Source organism: Pseudonaja textilis, chromosome 1 (genome assembly GCF_049901715.1).
Source record: "Pseudonaja textilis isolate UNSWEBS1 chromosome 1, rPseTex1.2, whole genome shotgun sequence".
Lineage (NCBI taxonomy): Eukaryota > Metazoa > Chordata > Lepidosauria > Squamata > Elapidae > Pseudonaja > Pseudonaja textilis.
The window spans coordinates 226097129-226123411 of NC_141990.1; the positions used below are offsets into that span (position 1 = coordinate 226097129).

The following is a 26283-nucleotide window of genomic DNA, read 5'->3' on the forward strand; positions in this document are numbered from 1 at the left end:
TCAAGGGGTATTTTTTGGATAACGTATGGTTCACTGGCTTGATACCGGTTTTTTGCAACACTTTTCTCCCAAAGAGGTGCGGGACCTTTCTGGAACAGACATGTTGTAAGTCTGTCCAGATATTTTCATTGCATTGTCCTCCCAAACCTTGGCAGTTGAACTGCCTCTTTTTTCTTTGATATATTTTATAAAGAAAGAAGGAAATTACTTTGGATTGAGGGATACATTTTTTTTTAATTGTATGGCTGCTTTTATAGTTTTGTACATTGATGATAATGGGGGTATAAAATTGTATTAATAAACTGTAAAAAAGTTTTGGCTTCATTTCAGATGCTGAGTTGTTTAATGATGGATTCCAAATTCCAGAATAGAAATAGTATTTTTGTTGTCATCTATAAAAACATCAATTTAAGGCAGTAGTTGGACAGTTTTTTTCTATTAGATAGTAGGCATATGGGGAGGGGGCAATTCACAAACCATGCAGCAAACTGCAATAGTGTCAAGACCATGATGGGTTGTCACATAAATTACAGCTATGTACTTACATCATAGATTACTTGACAGAAGTTCATTATTTTCCCTTTCCCCTGTGAATAAAAGTGAGGTACAGGTAGACCTCGACTTACAATCATTTGTTTAGTGGCCAAACTTAAAACTGCACTGAAAAGGTGACTTAAAACCAAACTTCTCATTTATGACCATTGCAGCAACTTTTTTTTAGCAAGGGGAATGAAAACAAATGTAAAACTAAAGCTTAAACTTTTCATGGAGATGTAGTTAATGCCTTAGGTCAGGAGTCTGAATTTCAAGTCCTTTACTGGCTAAGAATCACAGATTGGAATCCAATCTACTTGTAGAGTACCAAGCTAAGAAAGGTATTTTAAAGTATGTATGAATATATGGCAGGTTCATCTATTAAAAAAACAGTTCTTCCAACATGCAGTAAGATAGGAATACTATATACAGTAGAATAGCCATTGCCTTGATTTTTTAAAATTTGATGAATTGTTCCCTTCTGTTTAAAAAAATGAGTGCAACTGTACTGTAATGATTTACGATATAAAATATGAATATTTACTAGTCATAATCCCTTGGGACTCATCTTCAAGAATCTATTAGTTAGGCATAATAGGGAAAAATGCTGTGTTTAGGTAAATGTGTCATGGATGATGAAAATGCAACAAAAATTAAAAGCCAGTATTCCATAAAATTTTTAATGTAAAATCTATTTAGAATAGGATTATGATGATGCCCAATGAATAATTTTTATCCCTGAGAAAACAGTAGGGGTGCATTTGGAAAGAGAACAAAGTGCTGTGTCAAAATTTGGTCCAAATGCTTATTGTTTCTGTAACAATGGGAATCATGCCTAATGAGAAATTTCAAAATGGCTATGTTAAGCAATACATTATCTCATCATTTTGTTGCTTTAGTCAATCTGTGTACTTGTTATGCTAATGTTTATTTGCATTTAACTTATTATTGCCATCTTCATCCTCATCTACAGCTCTGGTATGGGGAAAGAAAGAAAAAAGACTATAGAAAAGAAAGGTAACTTACCATTTTCTCTTAAAATACAACAAATGATCTCTTCTTCCCATCTCTCTTCCATAAACAAAACCATAAAACTTTGTCATTTGGTCCTACTCTGCATAAATCCACTAAAGATGACCAGAGACAACAATATATTTTAATCTTGATCAAATAAACCAACTTTATATTCTATCCCTTTTAATAATCTTGATTTTTAGCCCTTCATATGCATCCCATAAACTGATAATAATGTCCTCAGAATTTTAATAAATGTATATGTAATATAAGGAAGCTATCAATATCAATTGGATTACGAAAAGGAATAGTTTGCCTTCAGAAATCGTGAGTGCTTCGTTACTGGAGGTTTTTAAGAAACTAGACAGCCAGTTATCTGAAATAGTATAGGTACTCTTGCTTGAGCAGGGGGCTGGACTAGAGAACCTCCAAGGTCCCTTCCAGCTCTATTCTGCTCATCACTCTTTCATTAAGACTTCAGCCATTATACAAGTGAATCTAATGATATTGAGAGAAATACAATCAGGAAATATCTATTATGCTTACTGTAAGTTTCCAGAGGCAGATTAATTGTATTATATGATACTGAATGAATTTCCTGAAAGTTTAGCTGAATTTTTATATACAGGTAATCCTTGACTTAACCACAATTGAGCCTAACATTTCTGTTGCTAAGTGAGAAAGTTGTTAAGTGAATTTTGATCCATTTTACAAGCTTTATTCCCACAGTTAAGTGAGTCACTGCAGTTATTAAGTTAGTAACACAGTTGTTAAATGAATCTGGCTTTCCCGTTGACATAGGACCCTGCAACCATCATAAATATGAGTCAGTTGCCAATGGTCTAAACATGTGACCATGAGGATGCTGCGATGGTCACAGGTAGGAAAAATGGTCATATGTCACTTTTGTCATGTAACTTTGAACAGTCACTAAATCAGGTGATTGAAGTCTACTTGTACTATCCTTGAGTGTACACTCTATAGTCTTGGGAGTGAGTCAAAATGTCACATCACTAGAGAAGTCTATTATCTTCCAAAAAGAAATAAAGGAATCATAGAGCAGTCAGACATATTGATTCTAGAACAGATCATAAAAAGCTTTATCTGCAAACATCGAAATTACTTTCTTTGGATTTACCAAAAGAAATCTTACCAGACTAACGTTAACTCTGAACAATTAACTCCTTTAATTTATCATGGAAATATTGTAGCCATAGTATTATTTTAGCAAGGCATTCAATAAAAGCATTGAACAGCATTCTAATTAGCAAGCTAGAGAAATGTGGAGTAATAGCATAACAAATAGATTCATAACTACCTGAATTGTAGTCATAAAGTGTTTATCAAAGGTTCTTCATCAAACGAGGTGAGGTATTGAGGGGGTAGGAATAAGGTGTGGCCCTGAGCCTTTCAGTATTTTTATTAACAACTTGCATTAATGAGACTTGCAAAATAAGCAATGTTTTATTGGTAACTTGCATACGTAGGCTGAATAAATGTTTATTAAATTAGCAGATGACACAGGACTGGAAGAAAAATTCCAAAGAAAATAAAATTCAGAACAAACTTGTCAGATTAGAGAAATGGGCTGAGAATGAATGAAATTTAACACAGACAAATGCCAAAATTCTTCACTTCAAAAACAAAATATGCAATTATAGAAGAGAAAATTATTGCCTTATTTATAGAATGTGCAGCAGTTTTTGGAACAGTAGTTGATTAGAAGCTGAACATGAATCAGCAGTTCATCTGGCTATAAAAAGGCAAATGCATAACCAAATTATTATATGTTAATAGGAAGAAATAGTTTTCCTTGTCTGCTTTACCCCTGAAAGTTTCAGATAAACTGAAACATTTTCAAAGAAAACCAGCAGAGGCTAGAAGGTTAGAAATGACATCTGAAGAATAGGAATTGAAAGAACAAAACTGCTTGGCCTTCAGAATAAAAGTTAAGAGGGGACATGACAGGATCTCCAATATGATATTGCTAGTTTGTATTCAGTTTGTAATCAAATAAAAGATGGTATATATATAAAAATTCAAGACCTGTTTTCTGTTGTATTGAAAACAAATTTAAATTACAGTTTGACAACGCAGTTACTTTTTTTTGCTCAATGTATTCAGGAAGGGATTACACATCTTTTGGGAATACTTTAATTGGATTTCTCTGGAATCCCTATCTTCATAGACTTTTATTTGTCTGCTGTGAAATCATTCTGAAATTGTGAAACATTTTGGTGCACACTTATATGAAGACAACATGCTGGGTTCTGGTGTCTGAGTGCATCTTAAAGCTCATTCTACATTCCCCTTAGGGAATTTTCAAAGACACAACAGGAAAACTAGTTCAACATTTTTTGTGGGAATTCTAGCAAGCTTCCAAGAGTTTCTAGGGTTCTCCAGAAGACTAAAAATCACCAATACAAAATTACTAATAAAATAGATTAATATATTTCTATCATAGGCTTGGAAGTCATTGAGTTTCTTCCATGCAGGAATCCAAGTTAAAGCATCTCATACAAATCATTGTCTTTGCTGCAGCACAACCAGTGAAAGGGACTTTTCTCTGGGTTATTGGTTCCATTATAGTACTAATCTGTTCATACAGTTAGCATAGTTTTCCTAACATTCAATCAGAATTGGGTCTTCCTGTAACTTACTGTTTTGTGTCATGTACTCTGGCATGGTAGAGAGCAATCTACAAGGCCTGTGTTTTCATAGAGTGCATGTAAGAAGTATGTTCTAGAATTAGACAAAAGAAACAATACTGTAATTCTACCCTTTAGCATTCTAGCTCCATCAAAGTAGATACACCTTTGGATCATAGATGCTACTTCCTGTGGACTTAAATCAACATTTGTGTATCATCAGTTTTATTCAGACATTAAAACTAATTTAAGTGTAACCAGCTGCCTATCTAGATCCTAATAGTTCTACAGTATTTGGGGCCATAAGTCAACCCCTTTGCATTTCTTTCCTGCTTAGAAAGAAGAGCTTATGATGTGAAATCAAATTTGGGTCGGTCAATGGGAACAGAGATTTACTCTTTACTACAGTAAATCTTCATTCTGGTGACTGATTCAAATTCAAATTTGTATTGTTATCCAGGGACACATATATTTGCCTTCATTTTTAAGAGTTTATGACTTTATGGCATATCAGAAATGTTACTTATGCCACAGTAGAAAGCCAAATATATTTTGAAACAGAAAATGACTGTTACAGGAAGAACAAATAAAGCAAAACAGCCCTTATAGTAGAACAGAGGTATTTGGAATATTTTCACATGGAACAATTAGGGATATTTGTTGGTTAAGAAGCCTTCTTGGAATGAACAAAGTAGGAGTTCAGTGTTACAACAGTTAACAAGATATAATGGCTTCTGAAATCTAAGGGAAGTTGGGGTTAATGGCCATGGTCATGTTTAATAAAGAGATCTGGTATTCCTTCTGGTTAATGTCCACAACATATTTAAAGGTGCTGAAGCTGGCTGAACTCTCTAGATTTTAGGAATAGCTGCTTGGTTCCAGGCAGAAAGCATAGGATATATGGGAAATTCTTTGCTGCCTTCTCCTAATGGCTGGATTGATTGAAGCTGGAATATATGGCAGTTGTCCTTCTCAAGGCACTTTATTCTTACAATGCTGCTTCTTTTTCTCAGCGAGACATCATCCGTACAAACTCTATATGGAAAAGAGCAAGGATGTCAGCACATTAGGAGAGAAGAAAGAGTGTATCATTTTTTAAACATTACTGAGAAGTAGGAATGGGCTAGTTAGCTATAAATCCTAACATTGTAATATTTCACCTCATTTTTCCAATATTTCATCACACTCTAGTAGTCTGACCAAGAAACAGATGTATATTTATCAATACATACCCTCCCTTAAAAAGAAAGAATGAAAGAAAGATAAATACATTGCAACAGAGCTTTACAGGAGCAAAATATGATTTTGCCATTTTTCACTGAGTAAAAATCTTCCCTGAGTACAGATTTAGAACCAACTATTGAGTTGAAATGTTTATCTTCTCCAGTTAAAATATGCCTGCCAATAGGAAAAAATAAAATGCTGTACAGTAGTGGAGTTTTAAAAAATGCCTTGCTTAGCTTATAATATATAGGCATTCTGGTTAGTGTTTGCTGCTTTTGTTTTGAAACAAAAATCTTAGCTTTCAAACTGACCCTTTTTGACTATTCTCTATTAAACAGAAATTGGTAGAGGTAAATGCAGTACCTCAAACCCTAATATATTTTTTTCCTGCCAGCTTGTCCAATATATTCCATCCCAAAATCAAAACCAAAGTCCAAATTGTCTCTTGGCTCAGATATCATTTTCCATTTGTAAAATACAAATTTTCATCCAAAAAGACTTTCCTGTCATACCTTCGAAGTCCACAAGACCATCCCCATTCAAATCAACATCCTGGAGAATCTCATCCATCTCTTGGTAGTTCAACTGTTGCCCTAGGAGCTTATGCATTGCTTCCCGTAGTTCAGCTATGCTGATCTGCCCATCACCATTTGTATCAAACTGAAAGGAGGAAATACACAAACAACTTATTTCACCAGTCATTTAACCATCTTTCATACTTATCCAGTCTCATTTGAACCCAGTATTGTTTTCTGTTCTTAGTTGACTAACAAACAATGGCAATTGATCTAAGGTACCAAACCAGAAAGTGGGAAATCATGAGTTCAAGTCCTGCCTTAGTCATCAAAGCCAGCTGGGTGACTTTGGACCAGTCATTCTCTCTCAGCCCAATCCACTTCACAGGGTGGTTGTTGTAGGGAAAATAGGAGGAGAAAGATGTGTTGGATATCTCAGCCACCTTGAGTTATTTGTAAAAATAATAAAGGTAAGTTAATAAGTCAGTAGTAGATACAGTACAATGCTATGCCGTGCTGTGCCGTGCCGTGCCATGCCATACATCGTTATGTACAGATTCTGCCCATCCAAATGGGCTTGCATACATCAGACATTTCAAGGAGCTGCACATAATTACATTACAAAGTTTGCTCATGTGAACTTTGCAAATTCAAAACCAAAATCATGCCTGAAAAAACATTCATTACATCTATGGTACCTGCTGCAGTTAAGAAGTGTTACTTAAGAAGGATCCAGAGAATGTGGAATAAGCTCAGAACAGAGCCAGGAGGATAATTAGGGATTAGAAACTAAATCTATAAAAAGAGATTGAAAGAACTGAATGTTATTCTTGAGAACAAAAAATGATAACATAATTTAAATTCTTAAAATATGTTACTGTGCACAAAAATTGTTTTTCTTTCATCCCAGAGTCATAGACATATAAGAATGCATTTAAATTACAGGAAGGAAACCCTGCCGAATTTGTTAACAAAAAGAGCATGTTGGACACTCCATTCAGTGAGATGATGAATTTCTGTTTGCTAGATGTATTCAGGCAAAAGCTTGACAGCAACAGTATACATGAGATAAACATTTTTGGGTTTCTGCATGTTGCAAGAAGACGTTTCCTAATGGCCTGAAAATAACTACTTTGTAATTTGCTTTCCCAGTTCAAAATGGTACCATTGTCTCAAATTATTATACTAAATAATTTTCTCTGCCTGCAGACTTGTGACTTGTTTTTGATGAAACCCCAAATGTACAACATCCATGGAGTCCAGCATTTCATTATTTCCCATACCTAGATGATTCCAGTAAAATAGACAATACTAAGGAGGATTCTTTTTAATTTCACAAGTACGTGCTTAGTTTCTCTATTGGTTTTCTCCAATGCCTTATTGGTCTTACTAAGAATTCTTTTGATACATAAGAATATGCCCTCATGTCAGTTTTACCTAAGGAATGGGGAAAAGTCTGAAGGTGGGGCCTTAGTATGACCCAGAAGAATGTCAAAAACAAACAGCAGTTAAAGTATAGAGGATATACTTCTTAGTCAAGGATGAAAAATTGAAGAAAAACAATACCCCTGAATTTTCCTCAGAATTCTGCAGAGGAAAAACTGGTAGGTTGAAGGTTTCTTATGCAACAACAATACTAAAGCTAAAATATAATGATAAAGCTATTTATTGCCTAAATATCACATTAGAATCTACACATATCAAGAATATGAGAGTTATTCAAATGTACTTTAAATAGTAAGAGATAACTTAATGAAAACAGTGAAGATTTGTTTCCTTTACAAGTTAGCCCTAGGGTTATTTTTTAATAGAGTACAGCCTAAAAATAATCTCATGTATCCTTAAAGAATAACTGAGGTATTTATTTTTACTTCTGCTTGTAGAACCTCTGTATTTATGTAAAGCTGGGGGGAAATTTGAATAACGGGGCTCTGTTTTTAGGAATGAAAATAATCCTCAGAGTCCTTAGTGTCATTTGGCACATCTAGCAATGACTAAATCATTCACTTGTTCACTTTAACACTGAACCTAAAATGAAAAATTCAGGATATAATTTCTGGTGTCAGTTTCTCACTTTGTGACTTGCTTCTTATTTATATTTTTAGGCTGATGAAATCTTGAAGGTACACATACCAGCTGTTTAAATCATTTGATTGTTGTTGATACTGCCTAACTTAAAATTGTGAATATCCATTATAATGGGGGGGTGGGGGTGTCGAGCAGCAGACAATTTAGTCAAAATTAAACATCCATAATATATAGTTATCCAGCCACTGCTTGCTCACCATATGTAATCATGTGATTTGTCACATATGATTTAATTTGAATTCCTGGCTTTTCCCACTCTATGATTCAGTGTGATTTGCTTATTTATGGCTTCGTGTGTTGACTCAACTCATCCAGAATTGTTTTGTAAGCAACAATCTATGACTGAAACTAGCCAAATGTGGTTTATTCAGTAAATCATTTTTAACATATTCAGCCATAATGTATTATGGGAAGATAGCAGGTGTGCATATAATACTACTACCTCTGATTCTTATAACTGTAACTGTATAACTGTAGCTCACCTCTCTGAAAGCATCCCGCAGCTCTTTAACCCCAATCATGTCTGCTGTCTCCGCCAGCAGCTTAGGGCCCATCAGTTCCACAAAGTCATCAAAATCCACTTTTCCTCCAGCTGTAGACATATAAAGGCATTTTCAGAAGAAGCAGGGCAACACAAAGTTTTATATTGTGAGCCAAGGCCATCTCTCACTGGGAGAAACTAAATTTGATCTTTTTATCCATCATGTATCCCCAACAGAATTCCCTTTTATATGGATTCAGTATATTTATTTAAAATACACAGGAGTAAAATGACTGTTATCAATCGAGTAGAGTAGAGTAGAGTAGAGTTGGATAGGATAGGATAGGACAGGACAGGACAGGACAACAGAGCTGGAAGGGACCTTGGAAGTTTTTTAATCCAACCCCCTGCTGAGTCAGGAAACCCTACACCATTTCAGACAAATGGTTGTCCAATCTCTTCTTTAAAACTTCCAGTGTTGGAGCATTCACAACTTCTCAAGGCAAGTTGTTCTACTGATTAATTGTTCTGTCTCGAAATTTCTCCTTAGTTTCCCAATTGCTTCTTGTCCTGCTCTCAGGTGCTTTCTCAATAATCAGAATTTGAACCCTGTTAGAAAATCTACACAGTCGATAGTTTTTCCTTAACACAATCATTTGCACATTCAGGACATCTTTAATGTGAGGCTTCTATCCTCATTTGAAAGCGTTTTGGCCCTGGCCATCCCATTCCATTGTTTATGATCAATAAGCTGAGCCAGTATATTTAGCTCAGCTGCAACTGCAACAAGGCTACTAGTCAGAGGTGGTATTCAGCAGGTTCTGACCAGTTCTGGAGAACCAGTAGTGGAAATTTTGAGTAGTCCAGAGAACCGGCAAATACCACCTCTGACTGGAGATTTTACAGTAACCTTCCCCTGCTATGCCCACCAAGCCACACCCACAGAACCGGTAGTAAAATATTTTGAATCCCACCACTGGTGCTAGTATTACTATTTCCAGTGCTTTGAAGTAATCAGTTTGTGCATGGTTTTTTTTCTTCATTGATGGGAATTCTTGCCTCACCCTTCCTCTTGAATTCAAGTCACAACTCCCACCTCTGTTTAACATGTATCCTCTAAGGAACTTTTGTTTCAAGACAATCACTGGGAAAAAGGTGGTAAGAAAAACCTAAATAGGCCCCTCGAGCTTTGCAGTCTGCTTGTCCCTGCAGAAAGGAAGTGAAAAAAGCATTATTCTTCATTTCACATCTACTTGCTTTGCCTGGGTTATAGGACTCCTGGGAACACTTGCAGTGGTGTTGAAAAAGTCAAAACAGCATGGATCAATCTTGGCTGAGTTCACCCATTTTAGCACAGCAACCAACCACCATGGTTAGAGCCACTGGGAAAAGTGCCTTAGTTTGCTGCAAAATGGCTAACATGCTCCCCTTGCAGCATCACACTTCATAATCTTTTCAGCAAAATCCACCAGTCCCCATAGGGTGAGATTTTGATTACATAGTAGTGGCTGCCATCTAGACTTTTTGAGACACACGAAGGTACCCACATACCTGTCAACATCCCTGACAGGAGCTGTAAGGGCCAGAGTGACTCCTTTTCTAGCAACTGTTCAGATTGTTTAAACAACAACATCCAGACTATTCATACAATTCAAACTGAAAACATGGATGGGGAAATGAGGGAGCGCTATATTCCATTTGAGTGAGGTGTCTGTGAGAGAAGATTTCACTCCAGGAACTGCAGCAGTTTGAATTCTATTTGTTTGTTTGTTAGGCTTTTTCTTAACTGGTGGTTATCCTGAGGAAACATTGTTCAGTTCATGGCATTCTCTGCCATTTCTCAGCATTTCAAAGCTGGCAGAAGGGGAAATGATTGGGGATTGACTTCAAAGAGTTTTTGAGGGGTTGGGGAAAGAAAATGGTAGTGGTTTAAAAGTGCCCTTGGTCTCAGCACTAACAAAAGAAAACAGTAATGCTCTGTGAAAGTGAGAAAAAGGAACCCAAAAGGGTTTTGAGGACTTTCTACAGTGACTCATACCCTTATTCCACTCAACTGGATTTCTGCAATGGGGGTTATGTGGAGCTATGGTTAAAGACCACCTGAAAGCTGCAGTTAGTTCAATATGCAGGTACTGTAAATTGCTTACTAACTGGTGGTCATTGACATGATAATATGATATCTATTTTGGAGGTTCTGCATTTCTTACCATGGGTTTCTAGGTACAGTTCACAATGCTAGCAAAGATTTAAGATTTGGCAGTTTCTATTTATTTGTTTAATTTATATGCTATTTTTCATCTAATTGCTTACAGTTCTGTACATATTGTGCCCACCTGTCATTTTTCTCCACCCTAAAAATCCTTTGTGGTAGATTGGGCTGAGAGACAGTGATTGACTCAAGATCACCCTGAGTTTCTTGACAAAGAATGATCTTGAAAGTGGGTCTCTCCAGTGCCAGGACAGCATTTTAATTGCTAGACCACACTGGCTTTCAGGTTTGTGCTCCATGCCTCCCTTAATACTTGTCAGCCTGAGATATTCCTAGTCAAGGTAGCAGGTAATTTCAAGGATGCTCTTCATAACAACGTGAATGAAAGATTGGGAGGGATCAAGAGATGAATTTCAGTTTTAACATATGTGCTGTAAAAGTAATTCAAGAATGAGAGGCAGTCAAAGGGCATTGTTGATTATAATTCCAGCACTTAAAGATAAAGAGGCCGGGTCAAGGGAGAAAAAGCTCAGAATCTGTATTAAATGTAATTGGAAGGCATTTCTCAATGTGACATCCCTTACTGCATAGTATTCCTTAGACTTTAGGTTGACTTATAGAAGAAGGTACGTACTAATTTGTTGAGATAATTCTATGAGTTCCATTTCAGTAGGCATGTAACCCATGGTACGCATACATTCTCCCAAGTCCTTATAACTGATGTAGCCATCACGATCTTTGTCAAACTCCCGAAAAGCCTCCTTGAGCTCTGAAAGGAGAAAAGTTGTTATAACAAAGTATAGTTAATAGGCAGGTGAACCCTTATCCCCACCTTCTGGTCCACAGTTGTAGCCTGCCTGCCAGCCCTTATACCAGATGACAAGATGGAGTCCTTCTCTTCATATAATTGTATAGTTCTTCCAGTGAGAGATCCTTTTAAATAGAAATATGTATTTTTAACAACTGTGTATTTTTATCTTCTTTCCAATGTAATGGGCGGTGAGAAACTTTGGAAGACTGGAGGAAGAATCACAGCCTTGACAACAGTTTGATAAGAGAGAACTAAATCTAAAGGAAAAATAGGGAGAAAGCATCTCAGAGGGGACCCTTTCTAGTTCTCTGTTAATTAAAGGCCCAGGAGGGGTTAAGTGCCTTCAGACTTGCAAGGGTTTGCTATAGTAATCTTGCAATAAAGGTAGCATTGGTACTCGGGGTTTTGGTTTTACGTGTGGGCCACCTTGAAGATCTAACAGCCACTGAATCAGTGACACAACTCTCAAGGAGGTAGAGCAAAGGAATTTTTACCTTTTTTGATATGTTTTCCTTTTATTTGTTAATAAAGCAAATAGTCTATGAAGATCCCATTTCTTTCTCACCCCATAAAATCTCTCTGGGAAATACCTGTAGTAGCAGTAACTCTCAAGCCACCCATACCCAGACAAAAGGGTGTTTAGGCAAAAGGGTTTCAAAAATAAGAGGTTAATATCCAAAAGTGCTTTTTCAAGAGGCAACTGGACTTTCTTGTTTTTCTTTGAAGAAGTTTTGCTTCTCATCCAAGAAGTTTCTTCAGCTCTGACTGGATGATGGGGAATGGAAGGATTTATACTCCTTGCAGACAGCTGGTCATTTGCATCCTTTTAAAAGAGTTGTTGAGGCCCCTTGGAGATTTATCTGTGTCCTAAGGGTCTCCAGAGTAGTACAAATGGGTGTACTACCCTGAAACTGCTGAAAGGACTGTGTTATAAACTGAAGATAGATGATGTCATATCCCTCCCCCTCTGTTGAGAGATTTTGACACAGATGGCCTCTTTGACCCCTCTTTCAAAACAGCAGTCCTCTCTGTCCAAAATGTGGATTTGCCATCTTCAAAAGAGTGGTCTTTATCTTTTAAATGCAGACAGACTGCTGAATCTTTTCCTGATGTGTTTGTTCCAGTGGTGGGATTTGAATAACTTAATAACCGTTTCTCTAGCTGGGTAGGTGTGGCCTGTTGGTCATGTAACTGGGTGGGTGAAGTCACTCATCCCACCCAGCTCTGCCTCCCAGCCACTTGCCTCAAAGGCAGAGGCAGGATTCAGCCAGTTGGGGCTCATTCCACCACTGGCTGGCCTTTCCTGTTTTTGGCCTGTTTTGGGGGGCATTTTTCTGGCCATTTTCAGGCCGTTTTGGGCTGTTTTTGATCCCCCAAACATCCTGAAAACACCCTGAAAAATGGGTGAAAATGGCCCCCAAATGGTCCAGAAAACAGGCCGAAAAATGAGCAAGGGTGGGGCCAACCAGTGGTAGGATTTGCCAGTTTGCTGAACTGCACAGAATCTTAACTACCGGTTCACCTGAACCAGTGTGAACCGGAAGCAGCCCACTTCTGGTTTGTTCTCCTATGTTGTGTCATGCATTTATGAAGTAGTTATTTTGTTTCCCCAATGTACAGATTTGCACATCCTTCCATTCCTTCCATTCCTCACCATTCAGTCAGAGCTGAAGAAGCTTCTTGGATGAGAAGTGAAATGTCTTCAAAGAAAAACCAGAAAGTCCAGTTGCCTCTTGAAAAAAATCACCTTTAGGACAACCATGACTTGGATGACTGAGAATCTCCCTAGACAGGTTAATATTTCCAGAGGTGTAAAAAATAAAAAAAATATTTGTACTCAGCTCTGTCCTATGTGCTCAGCTCTGTCGATATAGGATCCCAATAGCACTTTATTTAAACATATCTGGGCAGCAATCTGAAATTGTTACTGCTGAACCATATTTCCCTTTTTTTTTCTAAATTTGTTTTCCTTGAAAATCTCATGGTCCATTCATGTCTTGCATGCACCAAATTGATAGAAAAGTGGAAATGGAGTAACAGAATGCAATATACACAATATTTTTTACCAATTCTAACATCTCTGCTCCAGTTTAATCGTGGCTTTGGAAGCTACTCAAGGAAAATTAGATCAAAAATACAAAAATCCACAGGCATTCAAATCCAAATTTTCAGAGGAAGGGATATGGGGTACAGAAAAGATGCAAAGAATAGCATAAAAGAAAACAGCCCAAGAAAATAAATTAACTAAACAAATTGGTGCAACAAAAATACTAAATTAAATCAGTGAAGGTAACTTCACAATATTACTGATTTACAGTAATATTCTGGGTTTTTAAGCAAATTAGTACAGTATTTTTAAAAGTACCTACAATAGAGAACTTTAAGATAGCAGCAAAATGTGTAAATGTCTAGACTCATTCCATTAATTCCCTTGATAATGCCTGTACTTTATCAACTGCTCAATGAAAGTTTATCAGAAAATCCAATTTTCACAACTTAAGTAGAAACTCTCAAACTTAATTTTCCTAGTTTAAATAAGCAAAATGATACCTTGCTAACATTAATTATTGATTTAGACTACAAACAATTACGTCAGTGAACTCTTAGCAACAACCTAGATCAGGGGTCTCCAACCTTGGCAACTTTAAGACTTGTGGACTTCAACTCCTAGAATTCCTCAGCCAGCTTTGCTTTAAAGTGGTACCTAGCTTTGCTGGCTGAGGAATTCTGGAAGTTGAAGTCCACAAGTCTTAAAGTTGCCAAGGTTGGAGACCCCTGACCTAGATAATTTTCTCCATGACAATCTGTCCCTAACTTGGTCCTTCAGGTCTTTCAGCAATGCAGCCATCACTATTGCAACTGAATCATTACTTTAAAGTCTCATAATAATGGATAGCCTTCACATTCTCCAGACTCAGGATAGAAAAGCAATCTTTTTATTTTAGAAAGATCTCCACTAGTTTTATTTTGTTCAATAAAAATTACAAGCATTTTAGAAAGGGAAAAAAAATCGATCTTCCCTGGGACTGTTTTTCCCACTTTGTCTTGATGCATTTTCCTTTCAGAATCTTTAAAAATTGTGCTATTATTTCAACATTGCCATCTTTAACTGAAGTTCCGCAGTAGAAGAAAACAATGGAAAAAGTGGGAAAATTGCAAATGTCAGTTGGTCCCACAAAGTTCTATAAACAAGACAGTCTAGGTACACAATAAATTCTCATTTAGCAGCATCCCCCTCAGAACCCACAAATCCCACTCCTGGCTGGCCCCACCCACCCCTCCCCGCCTTTCCCAGGAGTCCCCATGCGGCCCGTTTTGGAGGCACATAAGCAAAGGGCACATGCGGAGGCTCGGGGAGGGTGAAAAACGGGCCTCCCAGAAGTTCAGGAAGGCCGGAAATGGGCCCTTTTTCAGCTTCCAAAGAGCCTCTGGAGCCTGGGGAGGCTGTTTTCACCCTCCCGGAGGTTCAAGAAAAGCCTCTAGAGCCCAGGGAGGACAAAAACATCCCCCTCCCCACCGTGGTGCAGGAGGCTGACTACCCTGTAACCGGGAAGGAAACCCATCGCTAAAATTTTTGAAGCCCACCCGATCCCCCTTCTTAGCAGGAGGGTTGAATAATGAGGATTTAGACTTTAGGTCTTATGAGACCCCCGCTTTAAACAGCAATGTGTATTACTTCAGTTGTGAAGTACACAGTGAACATTTCTAGCCAAAACCATAATCTTTTCAATGGCTTTTAATTCTTGCTATGTTAGAGGAAAAGCTAAACAAGACTGAAGCTGGAGAAAGATCCTCACACCAGAGGAAAAAAAAATACTTTAAATTAAGAACTACAATTGTCATTAATTCATTAGCATTAATTAAAGGGTAACACCACCTCCACTACAGAAATCAAATAGTGTTTGATTTTGCACTCTACATTTATTGAGAGATATTTATTACTTATATTCCCTATATACAATTGGTTTAACCTGCTTCCCATTAAAAAATAATCTCAGTAAAACAAGCTCATGAACCCAGGCAAAATGATGAAACCATACAAAATTAGAACTGGAACCTTTTTACAGCAAAAATAGCAAAAATGCACTACCACACAGGATGATGATGCCTATAGTGATATCACATCTTTCTAACAAAAGAGCAGTGAGAGGACAAAGGAGGTCTGGCACTATCTAGTAAACTTCTCCTCCCTTCAGCTTGAGTTCTGCAGGAATAGTTGTGGGCTGTTCTGAGATTCCTTTGGGGGTGAGAGGCAGATTGAGGAGATTAAAATACCTTCAATGGGAAGAATTAAGAACTGTTTTCTTTCAGAGCAGGGGAACACATCAAAATTAAAAAGGGAACATTCTATAGTGATTAGTGCCAAGCCCTATGCTGCCCTCAGATGCCAGCTTATCTCCTGTTTCTGGACATGTCTTTGAAGAACTTTCTCATCTCCATGCAGGGTCCTAGATTTCAGATCAGAGTGCACACAAGCCGAGCTGGAAAAGACCTAAAAAAGAATTATGAGAAAGTATTTTTCATTTTACCTTCAATTTCTTCCACTCGCAGCTTTCGGTCCTAAGGAGGGAACAAGAGTAGAGGCCAATGAAAGGACAAAACAGGAACAGTTTGTCAAATGATTCTTATTTGAACGCTTTTTATGTCTAATTCCCCCACCCGTTTGTAGCAAAACAGTGAATCAAGAGATTTTGCAACAAGTTTTGAGTTAAGGTATCTCAAATGGGCTAATTTTTAAGAATGCATCCAGAATCCAGGATCCGTTATTCTGATGTAATTGAAATTTCAAGGATCTTTCACCAGTTGTATTAGCAAAGTTGTGGCCACTGCAGCATTGTTTGTCACTGTTTGCCACAGTCACCGTGATTGTTATTTCCAACTACACATTCCAGAAACCCATAGGATGCATGATGCAAGGAAAAATGAGAGGGACATACCCTTTGCATCCAATCGGCTGGCAGCAAGGTTTGATAGGTGATTGGTGACTGGATGCTTTGGAAACAAGGCTGAAAATTTAAAATTTCTTAGTGGGTGGCGAGAGAAGAATGAGGAGCAATTCAGATGCCTGCTGATGAAGAAGGGTTGGTTGGGGGGGGGCACTATGGTCAACATAGAGGGATGGGCCCTTGAGGACACACTGGGATGAAGAGCACAGGTGCGATTTTCATCACAGTTCAGGACAGTCTTTTTTTCCCACTCCCCCCAGTAAGGTGGCAGGCCAATATGTGGGTCAGCCAAAGCGAATAAGGAGATTTTGCCAGGGTTCTGCTGGGGATCCTGAGGGGAGGAGAAAGAATGCCAGCCTATAATATATGTGGAAAGAAGAATAACCCAGTGGATCATTCCTTTTAAAAATGGGTGTTTTGTGGACATAGACTTTGAACAGATAAAGCATGGCAATCTGTTAAAAGGGTTCACCTAGTTGGACAGCAGTTCAAAAGCTGCTGTTAAAAGATCAATCTGCACATTGTGGAGTCTCAAAATAGGAGATTGTCTTTGCCATAAATTACCAAGTAGCCTTAAGAGCTTTGCTTTCCATCACAGTCTTAGCACGTAAGCCCAGTAACCTCACTTTCCTCTTTTATGGCGTGGTGTAAATATTATTGATGTGTCCTTTGAGGTTATTGGGGCAGCAATAACATAATGTGCATGAAACAGCTACATATCAATATATCCTTATTAATTAATCTTTCCATTTTCCGAGCTTTTGACATGGGGCAATGAAGTCACTGAAGGACACTTTTATACATCCAGGGGTTTATAATTTGTATGCAGAAAAGATGGTAAGTGGGATTTCCGAGGGAGCAGAAAACTCTGAAGGTGAGCTAGTTCATAGCTTGAGCAGCGTGGGGGACTACACAGAGGGTAAGTGAGGAGAATCGTACGGGCAGGGCAGAGGGTCATTATGGAAAGTGGGGATATATGGTGGCAGCTACTGGAGAAGCAGAGTACGTACGATCAATGAGATGGCGATGCTCTGGCGCAAGAAAATGCAGGCTGGCCCCACCAAGCCATGCAGCATTGAGTAATTCTGCAAAGATGGATACTGTGTGCCATCAGCCATTTCATCCAGCTTGCTGTTAGAAGAGGTTGGGGAATCAAGAGCTTCTGAGGGTTGCTTATTCTCCTTCACAATAGCCTGAAATTAGGTACGTTTGATTAAAGGCCCTATCCTATCACACCTGAAAGCTTAAGGTTCCTGACTCTTGGGAAATTCTTGGAAAGGAAGAATGTAATGGAAAGGAAAGAACAGACAGAAAGGAAAAAAAGGAAAAGAATACAAAAGAAAAACAAGGAACGACTGAGAAATGTTACCACATGAGAAATTTTTAACATCCATCTTAATGGCCAGCTGATGGTACAGTATATTTCAACCTGCACAACCCTTCAGTGGATCCTTAATGGGAGTCAAAAGCATTGTTTGTAACATCAGCGCAGCAGGGTGCATGCTGGAGTACAAGCATTTGCTATTTTGCTAATACCATAGATAATACTCATGTAGGGAGACATAGAATACATATTCCACTCTTTCCAAAATGTCATACTGCTGGATACATACACCAGTGCCTCAAGCACAGAAATATAGATCCTAACCCTAACATATTTAGACCATCATAGTAGGTGTGCTCATTTTTCCTAATAATTTCTCTGCCTTTTGTCCTACATGTTGTCCCTACAGATTTAGACTGAAACTCAAGGAATTGTGGTTTGGTGAGGAGAGCAATGAATTTTTAACAGGGTTCTTCTTGGCAAATGATATATTTTTTCTAATCAGATGTCCTTCATGTGTGTTGCATTAAAATGCCTATACTTTCTATCCAGCAGTGGATATAAAAGTTAAATAGAACTGATTTTTAAACTATGTAGTAAAATATTTTTAAAAAGTCATTAAAACATGGGTGGTGTGAAAGAATGCCTTAACTCTTAGTAAATATTCTTTGCCACATAAGCACACGACTTACAATTTTTCAAACTCCTCCAAAAATGTCCACCAAACCATCAATTTTAATTTGACAAAAAGGGGATTATGAAATCATAAAGAGTGCTTATTGACACAATTCTATATTGAAGCAACATAGACAGAGATAAAAACTGGGCCGACCTGTTCATGAGAATTTGGTTATAGAGACCATCTCCTTCATGCTTTCAAATTTAAAAATTGTTTGGCAGTTTCTTTTTTCTTTTTTTTTGTTTAGCTTTGGTTGAATGTCTTCTCTATCAAAGATTTGCAAAAGTTACAATTAGAGTGCTTTGACGATTACATAAAAATGATTCTTGACAACAGGCAGAAACATAAGCCTAGAGATGATGTTACCTAACATGAAACATCTGTAGAAAACAACCAAGAGATCCTCAAGAACCCCAAAATTCATCCCTGAGCTACATAGATTCTCTACTATTACACCTAAATATTTTTTTCCAACATACATGTTTTGTTTCCTTCACTGAACAATTCACAACACTCACTTCCCTTCTATTCTGTCTTCAATGTCACCCTTTCCTCTATTTGATAGTCTAAGCAATGTACAAAAATGGCATGCAAATACTGGGATACAGGCTGGTTCTTCTCACCTAGTCATCAAGAATGGAGATGACTGACCTTGAGCAAATGCAAGAATGTGCAAATGAGCATAAACAATGGGACCCAATTCCACAAACCAGTATTTTCTGATCTTGGGTTTTAACTTGTTCATTCCCCCCACTCACTGAATGAAAGAATCAGATCTGGCTGCTAAGCTAAGGATTCAAACAGGGAGAAATAAAAGGGCCATTTTCAGCCTCCTGAATTATTCTTCTGTAAAACATTCCAACAATTTGGAGAATTTGTACTTAGAGCTAAAGGATCCTGGGATGATACCTCAAAGCCTGTTAGTCTGAGACAGGGCAAAGCAAAGAATTTTTCCACAAACACTCACCAAATGAGGGGATTTTGCCATATTTTCTAAGAGAATTCAGGCCTGAAATCTGGACATTGATGGACAGACACAGTAGAACAAGGAAAGTAGACAAACATGTGCTAAAACAGCCGCATGCAAGAAGTCAGACAGAAAAATGGGAATGCAACAGGATGAGGAGCCCCCCCACACCCCTCCATCTTTTTTTCCCTACCTTGGAGAGTCGCTTGCCAAGGGTTTTGGTGCAGTTGCCCATGGCTTCTAAGGCCCCCCCATCCCACAGGGCAGAGCATTGGTCTGCAGGCAGCTGGCACTGATGGCAGTGGGTTTTTTATAGTAACAAGTGATTCTCTTCTAGGAGGTTTAGTCTCTTTGAGGATTTTCAGGGTTTTTATTGTTGAATATATCTAGAATATTAAGGGAAAGTAAATGGAGGGGGAAAGGCGTAGAGTAGTACCATAATCCTCAGGATTATGCAAAACTCAATAATAGATGGTGCTGAAGCAGAGAATGGAGGGGCAAGCAAGCATCTATTCCTCTGAGAAGTGCAGTATCCCAGGAAGGAAAACATTATCCATGGTTTGTTCTTCTTGCCTCCTTCCAAAAACCCATCTCACCAGGGGCCTGCAAACAGAGAATCCCTGGCTCATAAAAAGAGACCTCTCTCTCTGTCAGAGTATATGTGGCCATACTCTCCTCTGTGACAATCATCTGTATTTTGAAATATTTGCACCAAGGATAGACTGCTTCTATTGAGTATAGATGCTGTAGCCCTACCGGCATCGTTGGACATACAAGGTAGCACATACAACTGGCACAAGATTTGAATCAGCTAGTAAAAAAAATCCACTGTATTTAGATACTCAAGAGTCCATTCTCACTAGAGCTGAACATCTATTATAAATAATTCAGTAATACTAATTCAGGACAGATATTGGGAGAGAGGTATTACAAATGGAAAAACAATATCTTGTCTGAACAATTCCCTAGTTGGAAATAAAAGTACAATTGTAGCATTTATGAAAATTGATACAAATCAAAGGCTTATTTTGAAAGTACATTTGGGTCATACAATCTGATCAACTTTTGTGAGTCATAGAAGCATGCAGAGAGATTCAGGCTTGTTTGTTTAAGTAGTTAAAGCCTTTCTAACACAAAGTAGTTTTCCCTAGCTTATTGAAAATTCTAATATAACACATGGGAAAGTCTCAGGTTTACATTAGAAAAATTAGAAAGCTTTAAGAGTGGAAGTGCTGGACTTCCAGTTTGAGCTTCTTCAGCGACAGACCGAAGCCTCGTCTCTGCGAGGCTTTGATCCATGCTCGCCGCTGGAGTGCCCCGAGCCAGCTGGTTTCAGGGCTAAGCCACCCCGTAGAGGTGGTGAAGAGGGGGGAGATTGCCAGCAGGGTTGAGGAGAGCCGCATCTCTCCTCCCCAGCTGGCCATTACCCCATTTCCCAAAGGCAGTTGCAGCGGTGGTCAGAAATGGCCACCACAAAGAAGAACTCGACCAGAAAAGAATGTGCAGGAAGAAGATAAGAAGAGAAAGTTTTGGTTGACCGGGTCAAACAGCAAAAGCAACAAATAAGGTACCCTGGAATTGAAACTGTTAAAAAACAATAACATTGTTCCCTAAGAAGATTTTTAAGCTGCGAAGGAGAGAGAAAAGGGAAAAGATTTGGTTTTCTCCTTTTCCTATGCTGACAGCTAAGAGACTTAAGCAAGAAATTGGAAAAAAAATCCACTTTGACATCAATAGGCATTTAATGCTGAAAATAAAAAGTCAAAGGAATAATAAAGATTTCTGGATAATTAAAAGCTTTTGAAAACAGGAAAGAAGAGAAAAAGAATAAAAGGGTAGGATCTGGAAGGGAGGAGACTGCCTGGAATTAAAAAAGAACTTACAGCAAAATCTCAACAAGACTTCCAAAAGATACATTCTAACTGAAATATCGCAACAAAAACCCCAGGAAGAGAAAGTCGAAAAAGAAATAAGAAGATATAACTCGGGACTATCTGGATTACTTGATGATTTCTGGATTCTTGGTTATTGTTTTGAATGATTAAAATCAATCGGGTGCTTGTTTAAAACTTTTTTAAATGGCTCCACTTTTAGAAGAACTGAAAATGGAACTTAAAAAGTACAAAGAAGATGCACAAGAAAGGAGAAGTTCTTTTACCTTCATATTTCAGTTTTTAGAAATGGAGATTTGGAATTATGAGGCACAACAAGAAATGCCTGCAGAACAAGAAGATTGCAACAAAGAAGAAGCCACCTTTAATGAACAAGTAATTTTAGATGGGGGGAAAAAAGGAAAGGGGGGAAAGAGAATGGAAAGTTTAAGATTGGGAAAAACAACTCCGAAAAAAAATAGAGTGAAAAATAAGTATAAAATCAGAAAGCAACAGAGGAGGGAAATGCAGAAGAGAGAATTAGAACTAGAGAGACTAGGGGGTAAAAAGGGGAGGGAGAAGATGAGAGGGAAGAAAGAAAGGAAAAGAAGTTATAAAGGACAGAAGCAAAATATAGAGAAACAGGGCCTATTTAGAGGTAATGGGTGAAAACTTAATGGAAAAGGGGATTCTGCAAAGGTACATAAGATAGTATGGTTATATTAAAAGCAGAAATAATTTTAGAAAATATGAAACAATGTATGATTAAAATGTCTAATAAAATAGCTATCGTAATTCAGTGGAATGCTTGTCAATAAATAAATGTAACAAAGGGTATATTTAATGATTTATAAAACATATGTGAAGAGAAATAAGGGAAAAATTAATTATGGAGATTATATGTGTTTTTAAGGAAGTATGATGTTTAATTGAAAAGAAGTGTTAAATATGTTATGGTTTTAATGATTATTAATGATAGAACTGAACTGGAATAGAATGAGGGTTTATAATTACATATATTTACAATCTTTCTTTTTTTAAAAAAAATATAGTGTGTATTATAAGAATGTGCCAAGTAGAATTCGATTGGAAGTTATGTATTATGTATTATATTCAAGGTCATAAACTTAGGGTATATATTGAAGTTTAAATAAGAGTTGAATGGATGTAATTAAAAGATATAAAGGTGTCATACTCCAATTAGTAACTACAGGAGAAAATTTGTTTATATGAGAAAAGATAATATGAAATTGAAACAGAACAGACAAAAGTATAAATATAATGATTTGAATTGAGATGAGATAATCAAAATAAAATTGAGAAAATTAAAAGAGGGGAAAAACTATATAGAAAATGTAAAATAGTATAAGATATGGAATAGAATACAAAAAGGAGCATGAAATTGAGTTTTGTGTTTGTATAAAGAAGTTCAACCCGGGACCATGCTATTTTCAAAAAAGATGTTTTACTTGTATTTTGTGTGTGAAAACCCAGATAAAACTTTATTAAAAATAAAAAAGAGTGGAAGTGCTATGTCAGAGAAATCACATTAATTGACTTGCTTCATCTGTTCAGAGACAATTTGCAGATTTATACAATGAATCAAATTATTATAACAAATAAAGTAATGGAATCTGTCCATCTTGCTTACCTCTCCTCTCCCTTCTCCTAGCATTATACCCTTCTCAAAAGAGCAAACATAATATATCCCAAATATGATCATTTCAGCCGATCAGTTGTGCCTCAAATGAGAACTCTGGGTTGATTTGTCCATGGTTTTCTCAGTAAATTTCTCCAACCACAAAAGCATCAGTACTCTTTCTTTCTTGCTTCTTCAATTTCACAGGGTGTCACAGGGAAAGCCATTGCCTATTCAATTGTAGTTATTGCAGGCAGAGGTGGTATTCAGCAGGTTCTGACCAGTTCTGGAGAACTGGTAGCAGAAATTTTGAGTAGTTCGGAGAACCGGCAAATCCCACCTCTGACTGGAGATTTTACAGTATCCTTCCCCTGCCACTCCCACCAAGCCATGCTCACAGAACCGGTAGTAAAAAAAAATTGAATCCCACCACTAATTGCAGGTATAGACATATCCTGGAATCTGAATATGTTTTTTTTTTCATAAAATACTTCCTAAGTTGATCAGACAGGAAACATGACCAGATGAACTAAGGCTAGTTTATTGTAAGGTTACATTAACAGAATCTTGTACGCCTGAAAGTGCAAATCTCCCACCATCTCTTTTACAGCCTGAGAAATTAGGAAGGTTCCTTTACTGAGTCTCTTCACATTATGCAACTGTGGGCTATGCCCCCTCTTATCTGATCATTCCCTAGGAAGTATCTCTTCCCCAATCTCCCAAAGTCATTTCCTCATATCATTACAGAGGCACATTTCTTGACTATTGGATCCTTTACTGTTGATTCAGTAGATTATTCACCAAAAAGTAGTATTTCAGATGTCTTGATGCCCGTTGTATTGATATAGGAAAAGAATTAAAGAATATGTGTTTCTAGGAGATGTCATAAAATAACATTTCATTACATGTTTTGCAATGCCCTAAAGTTAACATGTTCTGTGAAGAAGTAATTACATACCTTAACTTGATTTTGATACAAAGGGAAACAGGTCACTCAGGAATTCAATGTGCGGTGATAAGTTTGTTCACTTTTGGGTATGTTTTCTCCAAGAGATTATACAGTTTTCAGGAAGTATAGGACCCCAGAGGACATTAACAAGGAAGCTTCATATATCACCCCATTTTTAGACTGCACGAAGCAGCATCAAAACCAGGAAAGACTGGCTCAACCAAGAAAATCAAGAAATGCAAGAAAACCAAGAAAAAACCCAGCACGAATGCATAAAGAACTTTCTGACCAATTGAAAGAAAAAAATGGATAAATACAAAAAATGGAAAGTGGGACAAATAACTAAAGCAGAATACCAACAAATTGCCTGAACCTGTAAAAATGAAGTTAGTCAAGCTAAGGTTCAGAATGAATTAAGACTTACAATGAATGTCTAAAACAATAAATAAAGTTTCTTGCAACACAAAAAACAAGAAAAAAAGTCAAAGGAACAATTGATTCACTAATCGGAGAACATGGCAAGGAAGTAACAGGCAGTAGAAAGAAAGCAGAACTGCTTAATTGATTCTTTGATCTGTCTTCACTCAAAAAGAAAATACAAACCAACTTATCAAAAACAAAACCATAAAAGACAGGCTACAGATGCAAATTAAAATAAGCAAAAATAAGGTAAGAAAACACCTGTCACCTCTAGGTAGATTCAAATCTCTGGGTCCTGATGGATTACATTCCAGAGTTTTGAAAGAAATGGGAGATGTGATCACAGAACCTTTGATCCACATCTTTCAGTGTTCTTGAAATGCATGGGAACTCCTGAGGACTGGAAAAGAACTGATGTGGCAGTGATTCCTAACTTTAAAAAAAAACAGATCCAGGAAATTACAGACCAATGAGCCTGACATCAATACCTGGAAAGGTGTTGGAAAAGATAATGAAGCAACAAATCTGCAAAAATTTAGTAACAAATAAAATTATAATCAGTTGCCAAGATGGGTTTATCAAAAACAAATCATGCCAAACAAGTCTTATTTTATTTTTTGACAAAGTGACTAAATTTAGCAGATCAGTGAAATGCCATGGACATAGTATATATTTATATATTTATTGGATTTATATTGCCACCTATCCGCCCATGGTGACTCAAGGCAGCTTACAAGTTATAAAACTACATTTAAGACAGTAAAACTAGTAAGAAGAATCAAATAAATTAATATAATAAAATCACCCCCCACCTACCTCTCCAGAGACAGCAGGTCACACAAACCATTTAAAGGGCTCCATCCCGCTCTGGGTTCCCCAGGCCCACTGGCAGAACCAGATCTTCAGCACCTTCCAGAAGAGAATTAGAGTGGGGACCGTTCTAATCTCTGCAGGAATGATGTTCCAGAGAGAGGGAGCCACCATGGAGAAGGCACTTCTTCTGGGTCCCACCAGGTATATCTCCCTCCGGAATGGGACCTGCAACATTTCCTGCCTCCCTGTTCTGATGGGTCGGGTAGATTTAACTGGCAAAAGACGATTCCTCAGATAACCTGGTCCCAAGCCACAAAAGGCTTTAAAGGTGACAACTAGCACCTTGAATTGCACCTGGAAGCAAATCGGCAACCAACGCAGCTCCTGCAGGACAGGTGATACATGTGCACACCAGGGTCTGCACAAAACTGTGTGGGCCACTGCATTTTGCACCAACTGGAGTCTCCAGATGCTCTTCAAGGACAGCCCCATGTAGAGAGCATTGCAATAGTCAAGAGGGGAAGTGACTAAGGCATGAGTGACTGTGAGTAGGGATTGGAAAAGGAAAGGGTATAACTGGCACACAACCCACAGTTGCATGAAGGGCGTCCTGGCCATGACCATCACCTGCTCTTTGAGCAGGAGACATGAGTCCAGGAGAACTCCCAGATTATGCACAGGGTCTGTTTTGGGTAGTGCCACCCCATCCAGGACCAAAGATGGCAATTCTCCCTGAGCCAACGAACCTCAAACCCAGAGCCACTCGGTCTTGCCAGGGTTTAGTTTCAACCCATTGCTCCCGGTCCATATATTTAGATTTTAGTAAGGCATTTGACAAAATAAATCACAACATATTTCTTAGTAAGCTAGAAAAATGTGTGATGGACAGCATCACCACCAGACGGATTTGTAACTGGCTGACAAACCATATTTAACCTGTAGTCCCCAGCAAAACTACATCCATATGGAGTGAACAAAGTAGCAGGGTTCCCTAAGGTTCAGTTTTAGGCCCAGTACTCTTCAACATCTTCATAAACAGTCTAGGTGAGGGAATAGAAGAGGAACTCATCAAATTTGCAGATTACACTAAGCTGGCAGGAATAGCCAACACCCAGAAGATAGGCTCAAGATCCAGATGAATCTTGACAGAC

The 26283-nt window shown here is 37.8% G+C and overlaps 1 protein-coding gene and 1 long non-coding RNA gene across 4 annotated transcripts in view; one reads left to right on the forward strand and one right to left on the reverse strand.

The window, feature by feature from the left end:
- LOC148128063 (uncharacterized) lies at positions 1 to 7274 on the forward strand. Its single transcript, XR_015740868.1, has 3 exons — positions 1 to 102; positions 1508 to 1551; positions 7145 to 7274. It is a non-coding gene; the product is annotated as an uncharacterized LOC148128063 (long non-coding RNA).
- The window catches only part of LOC113450210 (calcium-binding protein 2-like), a 25649-nt gene continuing 2353 nt past the window's right edge, over positions 2988 to 26283 (reverse strand). The window contains exons 1-7 of one of the 3 annotated variants that reach the window (XM_087920788.1): positions 19634 to 19771; positions 17481 to 17663; positions 16054 to 16084; positions 11348 to 11482; positions 8506 to 8615; positions 5933 to 6080; positions 5071 to 5231 (exon numbers count right to left, since the gene is read on the reverse strand). In XM_087920788.1, the coding sequence (XP_087776914.1) occupies positions 5206 to 5231; positions 5933 to 6080; positions 8506 to 8615; positions 11348 to 11482; positions 16054 to 16084; positions 17481 to 17663; positions 19634 to 19675 (675 nt within the window). In that variant the 5' untranslated portion in view covers positions 19676 to 19771 and the 3' untranslated portion in view covers positions 5071 to 5205. Of the gene's footprint in view, positions 5232 to 5932; positions 6081 to 8505; positions 8616 to 11347; positions 11483 to 16053; positions 16085 to 17480; positions 17664 to 19633; positions 19772 to 26283 lie in introns of those variants that run through there. The other 2 variants (XM_087920789.1, XM_087920787.1) reach the window with 2 other exon arrangements.